Source organism: Myotis brandtii, unplaced genomic scaffold, assembly GCF_000412655.1.
Source record: "Myotis brandtii unplaced genomic scaffold, ASM41265v1 scaffold547, whole genome shotgun sequence".
NCBI classification, from domain to species: domain Eukaryota; kingdom Metazoa; phylum Chordata; class Mammalia; order Chiroptera; family Vespertilionidae; genus Myotis; species Myotis brandtii.
In genome coordinates this window covers 1,246,206-1,266,774 of record NW_005370024.1, presented here as the reverse complement: position 1 = coordinate 1,266,774, position 20,569 = coordinate 1,246,206, and the positions used below count along the sequence as shown (strand labels likewise).

Sequence of the window (20,569 nt, the reverse complement as noted above, 5' to 3'; positions counted from 1 at the left end):
TCCTCTCTGTAAAAAATCAATAAAATATATTTTAAAAAAATTAAAAAAATAAAAAATAAAGAAAAAAAATCTTTAAATACCAAATTAAAAACCCCATACTAATCATGAATAGAGTTTTCTGGCAGATAAGTTACTAGATAGTTATTATTTAGCAAAGCAGGGCCATATTCAAATACAATCATATAACCAATCTTTTTAGATAATAATCAGTCTAACTAACTAGATTTATCCTCACACTGTATGTATCATGTTTCTAGTTGTAGAAGACAAATGTAGAGAAATTCAATATTCTATTTTATCAAGCTTTTAAACGTTTAACAAATAATTATTTTACTCTTTAAAATCCTCCATTTTTCCAAAATTCTAGGAGTTCATTTTCCAAAGTAAAAGAAAGCTATATTACTATAAAATAAACTACCAAGATAATTGAAAACATTTAGGATGTGGTTATCTGGAGAGCTGTACTGAAATTTAAATAACATGAACTCCATTGATCATCAACTGGACAAGCTGGTCTAACATACAGCTGGTATGACCTACAGCTTCTCTCTCCACCTCTTAGGTGACTCCGTGACTCTGCATTAAGCGAGAACTCCAGGTGACCTCTGGCAAAAAGTTCGCTGCCTTTGTTTTGAAGTGAGAACAGGTAGCCAATAAGGAATATAATGAAGTACGAGTGCAGCCAGCAAACCTTCTTAACGAACATTATTAGAGCCTGACGTGGCCAGTAACTATTCACAAGGCTGTGCTGAGCAATTCATTAAGATATATAAACTTGATGACATTTTTAGTGGCTTTAGTAAATTTCAGTGCTATTATTTAAAATATACATGATTCCTAAATATAAGACTAGAAAATGTCATTGTAAAAACTTCGGAAAATGAATACAGAATATTTCTCCATTTGAACATTTCATAATTTAATCTACTTCATTTGTTTCCAAGTTTTTGCTATAAATGCCACTATAATGTGTAACTTTGCCTATAAGTCATTATATGCCTTTTACAGCTATTTCCTTAGAATAAATTCCTAGAACTGGAATTACTCCATTAAACTGTCAAACTGCCCCTTTAGAGGTGCTAGACCAACTTACACTTCAACCAACATATGTAATACTTGCCACACCCACGCCTACCACCAGGTATTTCCATAAAAAAAAACTTTGCCAAATGAATAAGCAGAGTATTCTCATTGTTAGAAAAGCCATTATGTAAAAACAGTTCCTGATATCACTTATCTATTGGATGACTCAAATGTCAAAAGGATAACAAAAAATTTCCTCCAAGTCATTTACCTTTAATTTTTGTATCATCCTTTTGAAACAAAGTTATTGATAATCCGCTGATTACTATTCTATAATGACAGTCATTGCATTATTTAAAAAAATAAGAAAGTACAGACTTACTAAGACAGCTAGTGGGAGAGGAATGAACCCCATCCTCCGTGCCACGGAGTCGCTGTAGTCAGTGTACGCCTAGACAGAGAGGGGAGAAGGGTTCATGGGACTTAAAGCACATGTATAAAGTACCATTCACTCATCACCAGCACATTTTCTAAACAGGTGAGGTTACGAGGAAGAAGGCACCTGGCACCTATTATGTAAGTTAGCAAAATGATGTGGATATTTAAATGTTCATAAGAAGTTTTAAATACAAAGTTGTATAACTATTACAAAGCTGCAAAAATCATACCCTATTTATGTTAAGTATTAGTATTATTTTTATTAATTTGTAAAAATTTACTGTCAAGAACAGGAATAAGTAAGAAGTTTAAGTTGATGTAGCTTTCCCTTAACCAATATTTCGAGATAAATTAAACCATCGTCAGTTAATTTCAGATTCTGTCTTTGATATAATACTCACATTTTTCTGTCGACTACTAACAAGGTCAAAAGCAAGGCTGGCTCTATATTCACTGTAGACCTAAAAACAAATAAGAATGCAATATTAAGTAATATAGTGCAAATATCTAAAGTGGGAAGACTTATACTTTGCAGATCAATATGTTTAATAATTAACCAGTAAAAAGGTCTTAATAGCCAAGCAGACATCTGGGTAGTGTTTCTCTATTTGTTTTCCTACAAGAGTAAACAGCTTCAAGTCCCCCAAATGTTATGTTCACAAACCTTTTAAAGGTTTCTCTTGAAAGAGAGATAAATACTAGCCCTGGGATGGGTGGCTCAGCTGGTTGAAGCGTCATCCTATATAACAAAAGGTTGCAGGTTCAATGCCCGGTCGGGGCGTATGCAGGAGGCAACCGATCAATGTTTCTCTCTCATATTGATATTTGTCTCTCTCTCTCAGTCCCTTCTTCTCTCTCTAAAATCAATGAAGAAAACATATCCTTGGGTGAGAATTAAATTTTAAAAAAGGAGAGATAAATACTCAATGATTATAGTCCTGAGAGTTTAGAGTTTTGGGAATAGTGGCTATTTTAAGTAGTGTAACATATATAATAATTTGGAAATTTTAAATAAACAGTTTAAAAATTATTATTACTCTATCTCTAATAATAATGATGCCTTCTTAGAAAATAGATGCTGAGTAAGATATTAAATTGAGTTTTGAAAGCATGTTTTAATAAAAACAATGTTATTTTAAAAAGATTAAGTAAACAGGTAATGACAGATTAACAGTTTATGATGATTTTGATCTCAACTACTAGTTAATCCACACCTCCACCCAAAAGTGTGGAACCAGAATTATTTAATACTGAAATACTATACTTTCAGTTGTGTAATAATTTTTAGAAACTTAAAAATATAATTCTAACTTTATAGTAGCAGTACTCTTCTATTATCTTCATAAATGCAATAAACCTAAACTTGTTCTTTTACAACTGTATAATATTAAGTAGAAGTGAACATCAAACACTAAATTGCTTATGAAAATACATACATCTGCAGTAATGTCGTTGAACTTAGTGATAAAGGCATGTTTTACAATATCCACAGCAATTTCTGATGCAATCACCATACAGACATCTGGAAATAACACCCAGAGATGATCTATAAAGTATAGGAAAAAATAGACAATTAAACTACCTAATATAAATAGAATCCAATATCACAGGCTATCACAGAAATCCAAAATTCACAGGGCAAAACTGTAATGTTTTCAATAAAATGATATAGAGACAGAACTAGCATTCAATAAATTATCAAAGGAGCCATATTTTATCAAGTGAAGGGATAATTCACATGCAGATGCTTGTTCTGCACTTTCTCTGTGCCAAGCACTTCAGGGAGGACCCGGTGTGAGCAGAGCCTCGCCCTCCCTGCTGGAGCCAGCAGGGACCACTGGTGGGTGACTAAGTAAGCAGGCTCATTATAAACCCTTCTGATTCCAGAGCTGCCTCAGGGGGACAGTAACAGCTAGTAGGGACATGTGCTGAAGGCAACGGAACAATTTCCCCCTCTCTGATCATGGTGACTTAAAGATATAGCTCAATCATTTATTTAACAGTCATGCAGATGTAATTTGTACACCTTTACATGTATAAAAATGTCAATTTAGTACCAAGTACTTGATAAAAAACAGCAAACAGATAAACCCCTAAGACCTTGAAGAGGGGTATAAGAACGGAACTGGGCAAAAAGAAAGTTAGAGACACTGACAAGCAACTGAGGACCCGGGCAGCTGCAGGGCGGGGTGAGACACTGGCGCTGGGGCTACACTTGCGGATGGGCAGTGCAGGGGTCTTAGTGAGTCCGACATCAGGCTGAGGTTGGGGGGATCAGGGACCTGATTTTATGGTTTCCACAAGAAAATAACTTCTGGACATAGATCTCATTTTATATCTGTTTCTGATTTTTCACAGGTACCTGAAAACTAGCAATGAATCAAAACAAATTAACGGGAAGTTATTAAATGCCTAGGACATGCATGGCACTCAGGTAATAAATAAAATGTAAAACATGATCTCACTTCTTAAGAAGAAAGTTGTACAAAAATGTCTGACATTAGAAAACTCTAAGTTACTTGAGACACCTGAGCATGTGGATCATTGCCCACCAAGCTCACTGCAGCATTGCCAGACGTTGCTGTAACTACCTGTCTACTTCTTCTGTAAGCCTGTGAGTCCTAACACATGTTACCACTTTTCACATGTGCCACGTAGCAGACAGGCAGTGAATGTCTGCCAACTGCATGGATGGTGAAAATTCATGGAATCCTGACAACTTGTCAGCCTCAATTCAGAGCTGTATAAAAGTAACACTTTATTGCTTTACATTGTATTTCTTTAATTTATCATTATTCAAGATGCTAATAGGCAGCAAATAAAAGACAAAGGTTAGGAAAGATCAGAAGTTCTTCTGGTGAACCCCTGAAATGTAAAAGTCTGACTGCATTTATATAACCACGGCTCACCTGGGAGCTGCAGGGTCCACCACCCACCGAGAACACAGCCCTGGAGACGCTGTGCTGTTTATGGGCAAGGACTATTGCACATGCTACGTCTCCCAGCCACCAATCCTCTACTGAGACAGGGACTGCTCACACCCAGAGTGAGCAGCTACAATGCTGAAAAGTGTTCTGCCTACACATTTCAGTCCATGTAAAAGAGTAATATTAGACGCCATGGTATTTGTGAAAAGTTACTTACCTGGATTCCAAGAAAACTGTTCCATGTTTCGTAGACACACTATTAGCAAAAGCACATAATTTGTGAATCGCTCTTTAATATCTGAAAAAAATTTTCACATATAAATATATATTGCATAAACCATATAATAAAAGTGTATGTATAAAGTTATTTCTTTTAGTGAGAACATGAAATTATGTTATGTGTAAGTATCTGTACAATAAACATACTATTTTGTATACAGAATGTCGCTACATTGGTAAGCCATTTACTTCTTTCACCAACACAATTCTAGCAAGCAAATTCCAGTTTTCTACAAATTTCAAAAAATATTCAAAACATCAGTCTGCTCAGATTGATTCAGATTCCCCCAATGGACTATGGGGACTTACAACTGTTTTCATTTCATAGAAGAATTAAAAAATAGAAGCAGAGAGTGAAGTACAGGACTGGGTAATGTGAAACCCTTCTATAGCAGAGTACTTCCAATTTGCTAAATAGTGAGTATACAGCACTGACCTGACAAATCCTTTAGCTGATAGAGTGTTACAATTATGAAAGCATTTCTTAAGATATACGTAGAACTTACGGGGGAGGGGGAACAACAAGGTTTCATATTTATCTTGTTACTAAGCACTATCATCTTGGTCTGAATGAATTTAATAAAAGCAAATAACTAAATTCCTGCTAAGAGCTAGTTTACACTTCACTTTGTAAGCTATTTTCTTATTACAGTCTAAGATACTATGTAATCAAGAAATGAAAGAAATCCATGTCTGCAGTAAGCTGGCACACCCGTGTGGGTGGGGCTGTGGCCAGTGCAATCACTTACCTAGTAACCCACATCAAGGCCCGTATATATTCAACTGTCGTTTCCCTAATATTCTAGCATCTCAATAATTCTGGGCCTCACCTTGCCACTCAAATGTGGGACCCCCTATAGCCCTCTGCATTGTAATTTCACCTTGGTGTCCTTCCTCCAATTGTCTTGGCTTCTCTTTTCTTTTCTTTTTTAAAATATGTTTTATTGATTTTTTTACAGAAAGGAAGGGTGAGGGATAGAGAGTTAGAAACATCAATGAGAGAGAAACATCGATCAGCTGCCTCCTGCACACTCCCTACTGAGGATGTGCCCGCAACCAAGGTACATGCCCTTGGCCGGAATCAAACCTGGGACCCTTGAGTCCGCAGGCCGACGCTCTATCCACTGAGCCAAACCGGTTAGGGCGGCTTTTCTTTTCTTATTTCCACCTTTCCCTGCTACTCTACAGCAAGTGATCTAGACTTTCATTCTACAACTAAACCTTGGTCTCCAAGGGAGGTGGCATTTCCCACATGTGCATTCCCTAAATGCCTAAACTCTGTCCAGTCAGGGACAATACCTTCTCCAGGGTAGCACAGCTCTTAGCCCTTATTTGTGAGGGGCCTGGGTTGTCATAATTCTGCTCTTGGTAGCTTAGTGGCCTTGGCCAAGTCAAATTACTTTCCCTGTGTTCTAGTTTTCACATGTATAACATGGAAAAATATTATCTGCTGCAAATAAACTTCTGAGTTCATGAGAAGTTTTTAAAAGTATTGATAAGGTGCTATACAAATGTTTGTAATTTGTTATTATCTTAAAGATCCTGAGATTGCAATAACCAAAATAATAAGCAAACTTGGTAAAGATGTTGAGAGAGTAAGAGAAAGCACAGCTTAAGTCAAAGAAACAATAACCCACAGGAAATGTGACATTAGAGTTTTAGAATAAACTGCAAAATAATATGCATAAGCTGCAAGTAGAGTCTAACTGTACATACCGCTATTTGACATTTGAAAAAGATTGTTCTTCTCAAACTTCTTGAAAACACTTCCTTTAATTTCAACAAACTGAAATAGTAAAAGAAAATATTATCCTTACCATTATAACTGTTTTAAACACGGATAGTATATATAAAACTTCCTGAATAAATAATGTTTAGAAAAAATAATTCATCCCATCTAGAAACTGCTGTTAGAGTACCCATCTAACTTCAGAAATGTAAAGTAAACCTCATACTCACATTATTAGACATCATGATAGTGAGCAAAGACTTGTTGTGTGAGTTAAATGCTACGTTGAGAGTTGTTGCTTGAACCATTATAAGAATTGCATGCAAAACTAGCAGTAAGTGATGTCAAGGAAAAAAACTTAAGTCTGTTTTCATATTATAGTAACAGATAATACTATACAATTTTCAAAGTGAATAATGTGGGAAAGATGACTATGTTTTCAAGTCAAGTTTTACATAAGTACTTTATTCTTTGTAATTTCTTATTAGGTGATCCAAATTTGACTGGATTACGATGTACACCACCATATGAACCAAGCAACAGCATTTGGCTCAATGCTTGGGAAATAGGCCCTTTAAAAAGTTTCTTAAATAAATAGAATAAATGATGGTAAATACTGAAAGAAGACACTTAGCAATACACATTCTGAATTAAGATCATTTACATTCTAAAACAGAAAAAACACAAAGCAAAAATCTGGAAGTGATCGTCCTCTCCTGCTCTTCTGGGGATGAGGAACATAGACAATAAGAACTGTCTGATAATTAAGGTTCATCTTCACTGTCTTTTTTGAAGACATCACAAGTTGCAGAATTATATTCATATTACATGTGGAATGGTTTATTTAAATTAGAACAGTAACTTTTATTCCATTATACTTGGAACAAGCTTTTACGCCTAGAAATCTTCCCACTTAAGTCCTTTAACTTTCCAAGTATTAATCTGATTTTTTCAAGTATCAATTTGAGAGAGAGTATGGAAAACCATGTGGCACATTCCTGTGAATGAATCTGACCCCACCCGGAACATGCAGGCATGCACGTGTGTGTAAATATATATGAATGGGCACACACACTGTTTATATGTAATGAAGCCTTTAATCATTAAAAAAAAAAAAAAAAGCTTTAAAAGGGTGGTGAGAGGGAAGAATAAAACCTCCAAAATTCCTCCAAACCAATTTCAAATTTTACTCCTAGATGAACTGTATACATTTTAAGCACAGGTTATAACAAAGAATCCACAGGCTTAAAAAAAGATAACCTTAAAAAATTCCAGCCCTAACTGGCTTGGCTCAGTGGATAGAGCGTCGGCCTGCGGACTGAAGGGTCCCAGGTTCGATTCCGGTCAAGGGCATGTACCTTGGTTGCGGGCACATCCCCAGTGGGGAGTGTGCAGGAGGCAGCTGATGGATGTTTCTCTCTCACCGATGTTTCTAACTCTCTATCCCTCTACCTTCCTCTCTGTAAAAAATCAGTAAAATATATTTTTAAAAAAAAATTCCATATAAGTATAGAAAGCTACATAGATGTATATAAATGTAAAGTATGTATAATACCCTTCAGTCAAAAATCCTTCCACAGAACCAGTTGCACGGAGAACAGAACTGTTAGCAGTTCACAGCAGCATGCACTGAGGCTCTTTAAGTTAACATACAATGACTCTTATAACTAATTTCTCCAAAGAAAGCAGACATTTCACACAATGCTCAGGAGACACATACACATACCTTTAAATCAGAGAAACAGCTAACCAAATAAAACAATGCAGAATACGCATTGACTGCTAGAATGTCTGATACGTCAAAAGGATACAGACGTAGAGAACAGCCATGAGAAAGTGAGGAATCACCCCAATGTGAGCTCTTTTTCTTTCTTTGGGCTCTGTTGCTGTCCAATAGAGAGCATCTAATATATCTTGACCAAATGATGAAAACAGACGATCTGCTACCTAAAGAGAAAAATGATTGAAAAGATGTTTCTTATTATTCCATTCAAACATGTTACTAAAATTCAGAAGCAACTCAAATACTAGGGCTCTGCGTTTATACAAAAATAAACACTTAAAGTCCCACCAGAAGGCCAGGTCCAAAAGAGCAGGATCTGTGCACTTATTAGTATCCACGACCACGTCTTTATTCCCTGACACAGCAGTGCTCCGATCCTCGTGTTATACGAATGAAATTCTGTCTAATCAGCTATGTTTGTAACAGAACAAAGTCTTACTACATGCTGGCAAAAATCAAAGGGAGAGGACACAGCAAAACCATAGTTCCTCTGGCTTTAACTCTCTAAATTCAAATTCAGGATTCAAACTTAAATCCTTTAGGACAAACATATCATTTGATCCATTCTGTTCATACCTAATATTTGCCAACAACAGGAGCTGTAATTTGTTTGAGGTTTATTATATAGAATACTAGAGGCCGAGTGCACGAAATCATGCGTGGGTAGGGTCCCTAGGCCTAGCCTGCGATCAGGGCCATCTTCTGCCCACTCGCCAGTCCCCAGTCCCACTCCACGGCCACCCACCCTGGTTCCCTGTGGTTCCCCGTTCGCCATCCTGTGATCGGAGCCTGCGGGCCTTTGGGGAGAGACCTAGAGATGATCAATACACCTCATAGCGACTGATCAAGCAGTCGTTCTGGTCGTTACACCGTTATGGTCGCTGGGCTTTTATTATATAGGATAATATGCAGATTTACTTTTTAAAGACATTTTCAGGTACTGGTCTCCAAAATATAGTATGATAAATAAAATGAAACATATAAAAAAAAAGAAGATATATCATTGAGGATTCAACTGAAATGTCACATTCTGAGAGAGGCCTTTCCCAGACATCTGTCTCCTGTGGCTCCCACAGTCGGTAACGCATCACCCTAGTCTTTTTCATTGCGGCATGTAGCATTTCCTAATACCTCCTGGTTTACTGTCTATCTCCCACCTGTAGAATATAAGCTCCATGAGACTGGGCTTTGTTCACCACTGGATCTTCAGGGTCTAAGGTAGTGCTTGGCATACAGAAAATGTCAATTACATATCTGCTGAATGAAGGAATGATAGCTATAATTTAGGGAGCTCTCACCACATAACTGGCACTGTGCTAAGCCCTTCCCATGTACTGTCTTAGCCCTCACAATTCCCCTGATATCTCCAATTTACAGACGAGAAACTGAGGACTGGAGACATTCAGCCACAGCAGCGTGGGCAGGGTAAGCGGGGTCGCAGCAGTTTCTCTCTGCACGGAGCCCGACTCTTCTTGTCCACTGGGCGTAAACCACACCGTCAACTGCAGTCCATGGAGTGAACAGCAGTAAAACCATTCTGATCAGCCATTCATGGGTCCTTTTTCTTGACCCATTTTATAGTAACAGCAATACCACCTTGTAGAGGGCTTTGTGAATCAGGAGGCACACATCAAGTTGGGGGAGGTAGAAGCCCTGGTCCCCTGCAGTCCCTGGAGGGAAGGCAGTAACGGAGACCAGTGGGGCTATGGCATGAAGAGCCACTCAAACAGGGCTTCTTTCTGAGAGGAGAAGGGGAGCAGGATGGTGCTCTACCTTACAAACTTGATCCACACCCACCATCTGCATCCTATCCACCAGGCAAAGCAAGTGCAGGGCATGAAGCCTGGAGTCGGGAAGCTGGGGGTGGCTTGAAACCATCGTAGTCAATGAATTTATTTAGCCAGGATGGCCCGAGTGCCACACCGCCTGTGACGAACTGGGAAGTCCTCGGGCACCATAGCAATGCAGCCTGAGAGAGAAAGGCCAGCAGCCTCACATCCCCCATCTGCCCACCCATTAGGAAACCCTTTTCTGCCTCATTTAAGATAGCAGACCTCACTTATGTTCCTAAAAAACAGCATAGAAAAATGCAATTTGAATCTTAAAAATGTATTATACAACACAGAGTAGCTTACTATTTAAAAAACTTATTAAGATTCTGCCTATAAATAAAGCACTTTTTTGCTTTGTGTAACTGTTTATTTTTGTATAAATGAAGATTTTCACATGCTGACTGCTCTAAGTTTAACATGCGATAGATTGTATAAAAATGTTAAGTACTTAAGAGATTTTGGAAACATATGTTTACTTGCTTGATGTGAAAAGTTCAAAGCAATCACACATGTAAATCTATTATAGCAAACATTTTCTTCATAATTTTTAATGTTTTAGCATAAAGAAGACATGGGTTTTCAATGAATTTGCAAAACAAATGTCCCTGTAGTATGACAATTCACTTTCTCAAGGGGCATTGACCCCAACATACCCAGGCAGCAGGTAGCTCTTCCTTCCTGCACACAGGTCATGCTTGACCTGCCACTGTGAGTCCCAGGACCAGCAACACAGTACCATCTCGTCAGAAAGACAGATTCCCCAGCCTCAACCCAGATCTACATGTCAGACTCTGCATTTTAACAAGGCCCCCAGGTGACTGGCCAAGCCCTGAGGGCCCGAAGCACCCTCCCTAGAGCAGGCAGGAAAGTGGTCTGTTGGGAAGCCTGGGCAGGGGGCTGGCTGGCCGGTGGGGAAACGAGGCCCCTCCTCACCTCGAGCATGTTGTAGATGATGTAGAGCTTGATGACCGACTGCCCCCTGATCAGGTGGTACATCATGGAGTAGTCGACATAGTGCATCATAAAGTAGCAGATGACCAGAATGACACCCTTCAAAATGTCACACACCTGGGCTGGCTGCAGCAAACGCCTGTCCCTGCAACAGAAGAAGTAATAAAAGCCCGAGTTTTACTTCCTAGGTTCTCAAAATGCAGAATCTCTACTGGACATACACTGACAGACACTGGTAATGAGAATTAGGTTCATCTCCTAACAAGGAGTGCTATGTATATAACTGGCTACTTGAGAGTGTGGAATTTTCTGCCAAGTACAGAATACAAAGATATCCAACCAGAATTACTCTGAGAAGTGGGCAACCTTAACAGGTGAGCACAGTGGGCAGGCGTCTGTGGATAGATTGCTTTAAAGCGATGGACTTCCAAGATTATGACACAAGCCTTTCACTTCACGATGAAGCCCTGTCACTGCTGACCGGCTCCTTTCACACACGTTCGCATTCCATGCACACTGGTACCTGGCACTTTTCATTTCACAGCCTAACCGATTTTCCTATCGGTTCATAAGGAACTCCTATTTCTACAACAGTGTAATGTTCCACTGTGTGGATGTACCATACATTATTTAGCAAATCACTGACGGATTTCCCGTCTTTAGCACTGCAAACCGTGACAGAATGCACATGTCATGCTTCGTATATGAAGGTATATCTATAGGTTAAATTCCTAAAATTGGAATTTCGAGGTTATGTTCACTTGACAGTCTGCCCTCTGCAGAGGCTGCACCAATTCAACCTCAACTAGAAGCAGACAAGAAAGCCAGTGGCCCACGTGCACAACTCGGTGTCTCCTCAGCTTCTGGGTCTCTGCCATTCCCACTGGTGAAAACTGGTATTCAGTGCAGTGTCAGGCTAATTTCTCTCGCTGGGACACTGACATCTTAATGTACTGAAGTTACTTGTATTGTTAGTGAATTCTTTCCTCATACCTTCCTCTTGCTGGTTTGCAGAATAGCTTTTATTTACAGAAGTTAGCCCTCTGTGACATGAGTTGAAAACAGTTTCTCTCGCTGGGACACTGACATCTTAATGTACTGAAGCTACTTGTATTTTCAGTGAATTCTTTCCTCATACCTTTCTCTTGCTGGTTTGCAGAATAGCCCTCTGTGACATGAGTTGAAAACAGGTTTTCCCTAATTAATATGAAATCATTCCTCACTTCTGAGGTCAGAGTATGAAGGGCTAAACCTAAATTGTGAGTAGAAACAGCTTACTTCCACACAGAAAAAAATATGCTACAAAAAGGTTTAAAATTTCTTTCACTGAATATGAGATCCTGGGCTCAGATGGGTCAGCAGCTTTCTCCACGCCCACTGCAGGCTGATTCCTCAGAAGGCCGGCGCAGTCTCCTGCGAGGGCAGCTTTCATGTCCAGCGCCAGCACTGTAAAGCCCTGAGTATCATCTTCCTTGGAGCTGCAGGACTGCCTCATCCCCGCCCAACGTGATGACGCTCTAACCCCAAGGCTGGCCCTCGGTGTTCTGAGCTGAATACTGACAATACTAGGCCTTCCTTCCTATTCTCTGCAGCGCTTTCCTAATCCTCGTCCACATTTAGGTTGGGGGCTCCTTTCCTCCAAAGATCCTTGTAGAGCTGAACAAGGAATCTGCGAGTCTTCCTGGGTTACGTGGGACACTGTTACACGAGATAACGAGGATGCAAACATCCTGAGAAGAGGCAAGTTCTGTGAAGACTATGTCCAGGAAGGGCTAAAGGGAGATGGGAAACACTGGGCTGAACCCAATGGGACATGGGGTCAGAATTCGTCTAAGGCAGACAAGTCCTGAGATGGGGAGGACAAACAGCTGAAGTGTTGGGTAAAACTGCGCCAGGATGAAGTTGAGCAGCCTGTCGTCAATTCCCTGTCCCTTTTCTCTGCGCTGCTCCTCTCTCTTCCAGGCAGGCTCTGGCCCTTTCCTCCCCACGGAACCCAGACTGAGCTGCATCTCCTACCTCCAACATCTAGCCCAGAACACAGACCTCCGCCTGGGCTATTCGGCTATAAAGGTAATTAATTCTGTGCCTTCACCCTACAAGATTAAAAATGGAAGAGGGGTTACATTTGCCCAGAGTTGGAGCTTAACATACTTTTTTCTTTTAAATTTTTTTGTTGATTTTTTTTTTTTTTTTTAGAGAGAGAGGAAGGGAGAGTGAGAGAGATAGAAACATCAATGGGAGAGAATCAACATGGATCAGCTGCTTCCTACTGGGGACTGAACCCACAACCTGGGCATGTGCCCTGACTGGGAATCGAACTGGTGACCACTTGGTGCATGGGTGGATGCTCAACCACTGAGCCACACCAGCCAGGCAATGAACATACTTTTAATTCAAACAATGAGAAGAGACACTGAACACTCCTGGGTTCCTGGCCTGTGTGAGGGTCTCCTTGGGTACGCCCAGGGGACAAATGAGGCCTCAGCGAGGAGTGCACCACCCACCTCCTCCTCAGAAGTGTGGCACAGCTGGGCATACGGTGACAATCACAAATCCCTCATAGTCGTGGGCCTTTGTACTGATGTTTTATGAATTAAAGAAAATGATAGGAACAAAAAGTAGGGTGGTATTAATGAATCAGCATTAATTACCAAAATGATTTTAATAACTAATTAAAGTATAAAGGTATACTTAGAACTTTTGGCACTAGATTGGCAACTACTACTAGTAAGTTAAGTGATCCCAGTCAAAGCTATTTTATTTTAGAGATAAAGAGCTATTTACTGTATATACCTAATTGTATTTCTTTATAAACATTTGCAGCCAAGACTGATGTGTTAGTGTATCTATGAAGAACTATTATATTTAACATAAGTCATTGTTAGAAATTAGAGTGACCAAATAAAAATGATAATAAATTAAAACTTAAAAATTTAGCATAAACAGTTTTAATGAGCTTTACTTGCCTAGGAGTAAACCTGGTTGTTAAAACAACAGAAAAGTGGTGGAAACACCCAGGCTGCAATCCAGTCACTACGTGGCAGGCACCACGCCAGGCTCTCTGCACTTAGTGTTCACAGTAACCCTACGAGGGCACATCATCACCCCGGTTTTAAGACTTTAAGAGGAGGCAGAGTAGCCCTAACCGGTTTGGCTCAGTGGATAGAGCGTCGGCCTGCGGACTGAAGGGTCCCAGGTTCAATTCCGGTCAAGGGCATGTACCTTGGTTGCAGGCACATCCCCAGTGGGAGGTGTTCAGGAGGTGGCTGATAGATGTTTCTCTCTCATCGATGTTTCTAACTCTCTATCCCTCTCCCTTCCTCTCTGTAAAAAATCAATAAAAAAAAAAAAAAAGAAGAGGCAGAGTAGTCAGGAGTGTGCCTGCAGCGGGTCGGCTGGAGGGGGAGGGGGGGAGGAGCGGGATCTGAACCTCAGCCCTTCAATTAAAAAAAAAAAAAAAAGAAGAGGCAGAGTAGTAAGGAGTGTGCCTGCAGCGGGTCGGCTAGAGGGGGAGGGGCGGAGGAGCGGGATCTGAACCTCAGCCCGGCTCCAGGGCTCCAGGCGTGCTCCTCACCACCATCTACCTTTTTAGAGTTTTCTTTGAAAGAAAATTTAAACTTACAGGAATCAACAACTCAGTAGCTTTTATCTTTCAGCATAATTTAATGCTGTGTAATTTATCACTGTGCTGTCATCACATTTAGAAAAACTATTGTACTAAAAAGCAAATACATCTATCATTTTTGCTCTTTACTTCCAAAAAGAGAACGAATAGGATACAGACTATTGGACCCACTGTTTTCTGAGCTCCCGCTGCTCTGGTAAAAGTCTTCTATCATAACTGGTTGCTACAGAGATGAATCTGATTTTCAAAATAAGGAGTATTATTCAAATAAAAAATACAAGCAGAACTCTTAAGAAAAAGGGTTTTGTTTCCATATAAATGTACCTGTTAATGAAAAAGAAAAACTGCAAAAAAACTTGTTTGCATGGTGGCATCTTAAAAGACGTGCAGGAAAACACCTAACTCCAGAACAGTCCACCTGGTTTGTAAGGACTGGAACCGCCCCAGTATTTGTTTTCTTCTCTGCCAGGGTATTTTTAGATAACACTCTGATAAGCATTTCCAACTCTGTAAGAAGCTTATCCACAGCCCTGCAATCAGCTCTAAATTGGCTTTAAATAACAGTTTCAGGGCAAAGTTCTTCCTTATAATGCCTGTTAAACTGTAGTCACTGGCAGTTCACTTTGCAAATGCTGACAACCCCACATGAACGCAGAAACAAGTGAATAAGCTGTTGAGCAGAGTGAAAAACCCACTAATCTAATTTACAGGCTGGCTGTGAACACCGGGAATATTAAACAAGACATTCAACAGAACTTAAATTCGTTTTAAATTTTCAAGTTAAACTGCTCTTCCAGAAACCAGATTTCCTACATGTCTAAATTTTATCTTTTACTCATTCAAATACTTCCATTAGACTTGCAGCATTACCAACAGAGCACTCCTGCTGTCTCTCAGGGCTCACAGGCTTATGGGAGCACAGTGACATTGCAGACAGGATGATCAAGAGCAGACTTTTTTCCTCCCTGCTTAGCAGAAGACAATCTGCTCACCAGTAAAAACTGGTCTCAGACAGAAAGATCAGGAGAGGAGGCAACACAAATGAGCAAGAGAAATGGGTAACCCTGCCTTGTTCATTTTCAAATTGGTGTTGAAACATGCCAAAGTATCACCATGGGATATTTCATTATAAAATACATAGGCTGGGTCTTTCTTTCTTTCTCTCTTTCTCTATCTGTTTAAACGTTTTAAGCTATATGTGGTATAACAGAAAGGAAAAAGAACTATAAGGACTATTGAAATGCAAAATATTAAATATGGTTCTCATTTATGAAAGGTAAGTCCCTTTATAATTTTAAAGTTAAATTGGAATAAAGTACTGAGATTAAGATATTTTCCTTGATTAGAAAACTGAAAATGAACTGTTTACATGGAAGGAACAGGGCTCAGAGACTGCTGTGGGCTTAGGCTTGGGCAGGTTGTGTTTGCTGCTGTGAAGTCTGGCCTGAATGTGTCATCCAAGATCATTTTACCGGGTGACTTTCCTGTGTTAGGTGAGATCATGGTCAAATCCTGTGTAAATGTGGACAAAGCTTCACCAGAAAGTACGGCCGGGGAACCACATTTTCTTCATATGTGTCCATTCCCAAATGGGTATGTCTGCCTATGCTGGGATTTGTTTGTTTTTTTTCATTATAATTAATATTTGTTTGCACTGATGTCAATTTGGCCAAGAGAATAGAAGGAAAAATCAGGGTTTACTCACCACAAGGAGTCCCTGTGACACCACATTCCACTCTATAAAGGAAGTGAAAGTGCTCCTCCCTTGGGTCTGATTCACGAGAGAGAAAGAGAGAGAGAAGGTTGTAATGTTGCTACGCTACTGAGAGCGCCATGTGAGGGAACAAGGGACAACAACGCCTGGCACTACGAAGACTCTCTAATAAAACAAATACACTGCTCTCTACAAATCAGCCGCGCAGATCAGCCCTGGTAGAGGAAATAACAAACTTGTTTCCCCAGACACGGGTACCAAGAGCTCTCCCTACATGTCTCCAGGGGTGGCATGAAGCACTGGGGCAAAATTAAGGCATAGGTCTAAATAGAGGAAAATCGTGAGTGAGTGAGTGTGTGTGTGTGTGTGTGTGTGTGTGTACATGAAGTCAATTTCAGGTAGCACTATCTTGAAGGAAGTAGGCATATAGAGGAAACTCAATGTAAAGAAACCCTCAAGCATTTTAAATTCATAATTCTTCTGGGAGATAAGAGCTTTTCTAAGAGGCAAAAGCTCAAGAAAAAAAGGACCTTATAGTCTCTTAAAACAAAACAAAAACCCAAGAAGCCTCAAATAATAGTTATGCCTAAAAACCAGGGTGAAATAACCAGGAAATTTGCTTACGTATTTCAGTTGCTCTAGAGTAAAAGAAAAATAGTCTAGCACATAAACCTACTCTACAGTTATTACTGTCTAAAATGTTTTAAAAAATAACAAGCAGATCTTGGCACCAGATAGTATCATTTTCTCTACAATGGCCCTCAATTTTTAACTCAAATGTGACTGAGAATTCTAACACGCAAAATGAAGTCACAAGATTTAGGAGGAGCCGAAACCGGTTTGGCTTGGTGGATAGAGCGTCGGCCTGCGGACTGAAAGGTCCCAGGTTCGATTCCGGTCAAGGGCATGTACCTGGGTTTCGGGCACATCCCCAGTGGGAGATGTGCAGGAGGCAGCTGATCGATGTTTCTCTCTCATCGATGTTTCTAACTCTCTATCTCTCTCCCTTCCTCTCTGTAAAAAATCAATAAAATATATTAAAAAAAAAAAAAGATTTAGGAGGAAAGAGGGGTCACAAAAATTCCAGGCAGATCAAAAACACTGATACAACTGGTTATGCTATATCCTATAAGTAAATGAGTAAAAACTAGGTTTGATACCTGTCTTAGCATAACGGAATACTTTAACACAAATATTTTATTTTATTTTTAACATGAATATTTTAATACTTTATCCAAGACAAATGGATACCTTATATAAGGAATCAAAACTTAATTTTGTTTTCCATGTCCTCATCATTTAACAAATTATCCTAATTCAAGTAGTATCTGGAATGTTTTTCTAAAATGATACTACCCTATCTGGGAGAGGGGGAAGAATACATAACTGACTCTGCTTTGAAAGAATATGGGTGTTTATTTATTTTAGTCTACAATAATAAAATATTTGGGGGCAAAGATTTTTCAAGATTGTTCATTCATTAGGATCAGTTTTCAATGGAGTATTGTTGAGATTACTAAGGAGAGACACAAACTTTTATGAAAGCAGTGCATCCTTTGCAGACAACACACACCACTACCAAGCCAAGCTAATTACTCTGTCAATGTGATAAAGTGAACAACATCTGAACAGTCAGAAGATGGCGAAGTGCCCACCAACGGAGCACCGTGATGAAGGCTGGGTTTCCATGAGGGGCTGCGGAACCGCCCTGGCCTTTGGCGCCCTGGCCCTCAGAGACCCTGGCCCTTGGTCACAGAGAAAGACAGAGTCCTTGTCTACTCACTTAGCTGACACATGAGCAAAAACCCAAACCCAAACCCCAAAACCATAGCAAGGTCACAGAAGATTTAGAGATAGGTTCAAAGAATGAATTCTACAGCAGAAAATTCCGGAGGCTGCCAGCTTTCAAAAGGCTCTCATAAATGCTGTCTCAGATAGAACTCTGCAAGGGCAGGAGGTGAGAACACTAATCTTAGATAAGAAAAGGTGGCAATAACGTTTATCCTAATACATATGCGAGATCGAAAGGAACAGTACTAGACTACAAAGAGTTACTGTTTTCGTGTCAGCATCTGGATTCCTTTGACAAATATCCCTTTTCCCCCTTTTTGGGGAATAATTTCAAAGAACTAAGAGACTAGGAAGAGAGTAACTTTTTCTTTTCTTTCTCTCTCTCTCTCTCTCTCTTTCTCTTTACAAAAAGAAGACTGAAATAGAAGAGAGTGAGAAAAAGAAAACAGATAAAAGAATGTAGTCAACTTCTTTGCTGGTCTCTTTAAGTTCTTATCCCTTTGAAAAAACAAAGTCAGACTGAAGGAAAGAGCATGTTTTGCTGGCTGAAAAAGGAAACCTGATACAGCTATAGGCAAGGCAAACGAAATAAGCTGGTAATGGGAATAGAGAATGTTAGAAGAAAAGCTATAAGAACGCAGAATTTGGCTATTTCTTAATAACAACACTTTTTAAAAGTAAAATGTATTTTTATATTCCTAAAATATTTGAAAATTATTAGACCTAATATTAATAATAGCACAGATTATTTAAAATAGCTGAAGTTCTATTGTATAATTTTAACTGCATTTCACATATAGCATATATTTATTAGTGATGGCATAAAATGTAATTTTTCAGTTGATCCAAATTGTAGAAATAGCAAGAACTATTTGGCAGAGGGAAACTTATTGGAGTCTTAAATGTAGGATGTAACAGTTTGCCCTCTAGTGTCATTTTACCTATAAAACCTTGAAATTAGAACACTTGAATTTTATTTTTAAATGTTACTGAAATTCATTTAGGTTGAGAAGTATGAAGTAATATACAAACCAATCATCTTTATTTAAAAAACTACAACTATCTTAAAATATTTTAAAATATATAGAAAAGGTTGGCTCCAAGGACTACTGACCACTCACAACAAAGCAAATGGAAGTAGAGGACTGGAGATTTCCCAGCTCCCTCCTAAACTTCTTTTAGTTTTCAGGACAAACAATGAAAGACTTCTCAAATGCGACCTTGGTGTCCTGCTTCCCCAAGTGACATAGCAATGACACAGTTTAGATGGCAGTACAACAAAAGGAGTCTTCAAACAAGAGCCCTGAAAAGGAAATCCTCGGGAAAATCCCCACTCAGTGAACTCCACTGTGTGCTAACAGACCCAAGGAAGAACCCACTCCAGAAGAAGAGAGTCTTTAGGTTATATATCCTCTCAATGTTTTACCTCATCATGCCAACGCCACATACAACATATATCTTGAAAAGCCAGTCACTTAAAAATGGCTAGAACACAAATTTGACTCACATTGTTGATCAAAGAATAACCAAAAAATAATCTAGCTCAACATGTAGATGTGAAAATCCCTACATGACATTAGCTATTCTGTCAGGTAGCTTCACCTGGCTTTATCTGCATGTCCATGGGTCCATCCTTTTATGTCATCACAAATGACGATTTATACTTAGTAATGTCTTATTAGATTTTTTTGTGTCTTCTGAAAAAGTAACTGAAATAACCATGATTTTACCGAGCTCCCAATAGTGATAAAAAAAAAAAAATGGTATAGGAAGTTAGGCTTTGTTAATATTAAAGTACCATGCTACAAATGTCTTAAAAAAGGTTTGCCAATAGGGCCTCTTAAAAATTCTTCCAAACGTATAAAGGATGCACTTGAATGCCTTAAAGTTGATGGTAAATTCCTAAAAAGATTATCCCATCTGATTAACATGTAATTAACAAAATATGGAACAATTATCTCATTCTGAAAAGGGGGACTAAGATTACAGAATGAAAAGTAGCACATATAACAATGATGTGATCTTAATTCTTACAATTGTTTTATTCTGTGCAATTTTGCAAAAAAAATTGTACTCTTTTCACAATATGATCATCATAATCAATAAATTCTTCAATATATACTGGAAGGATTTCGTATATGTGTTATTCAGTGCTTACTAAATATTAAGTATATGTTCTTTTACTACTTTAAAAGAGCATCTTCCATAACTTCAGTCTTCCCAAAACATCAACATATAATTCTGTATATTAACCAATATTTCGTAACTCTGTTTCTATGGTTAGGTTACTGATAATAATTTTATTAATTATGTATTTTATATATCATGGAATAGACACCTACTTTATAGTTAAATGAAATTTTACATGTTATTGTCCACTTCAGCATTTTAAAACTTTCTCGAAATGAAATGTATTTAGAAAAGAGATGCATGTGAGAAATGTACCACAGGCAGCTATGCTAAGAACTATATCATAC

At 38.9% G+C, this 20,569-nt stretch overlaps 1 protein-coding gene across 1 annotated transcript in view; it reads right to left on the bottom strand.

The window, feature by feature from the left end:
• The window catches only part of TAPT1 (transmembrane anterior posterior transformation 1), a 59,621-nt gene that overhangs the window by 10,960 nt on the left and 28,092 nt on the right, over positions 1-20,569 (bottom strand). The window contains exons 5-12 of the mRNA XM_005878133.2: positions 10,945-11,107; positions 8,208-8,343; positions 6,627-6,724; positions 6,384-6,453; positions 4,606-4,686; positions 2,898-3,007; positions 1,863-1,922; positions 1,406-1,474 (exon numbers count right to left, since the gene is read on the bottom strand). Coding sequence (XP_005878195.2) covers positions 1,406-1,474; positions 1,863-1,922; positions 2,898-3,007; positions 4,606-4,686; positions 6,384-6,453; positions 6,627-6,724; positions 8,208-8,343; positions 10,945-11,107 — 787 coding nt within the window. The remainder of the gene's footprint in view (positions 1-1,405; positions 1,475-1,862; positions 1,923-2,897; positions 3,008-4,605; positions 4,687-6,383; positions 6,454-6,626; positions 6,725-8,207; positions 8,344-10,944; positions 11,108-20,569) is intronic.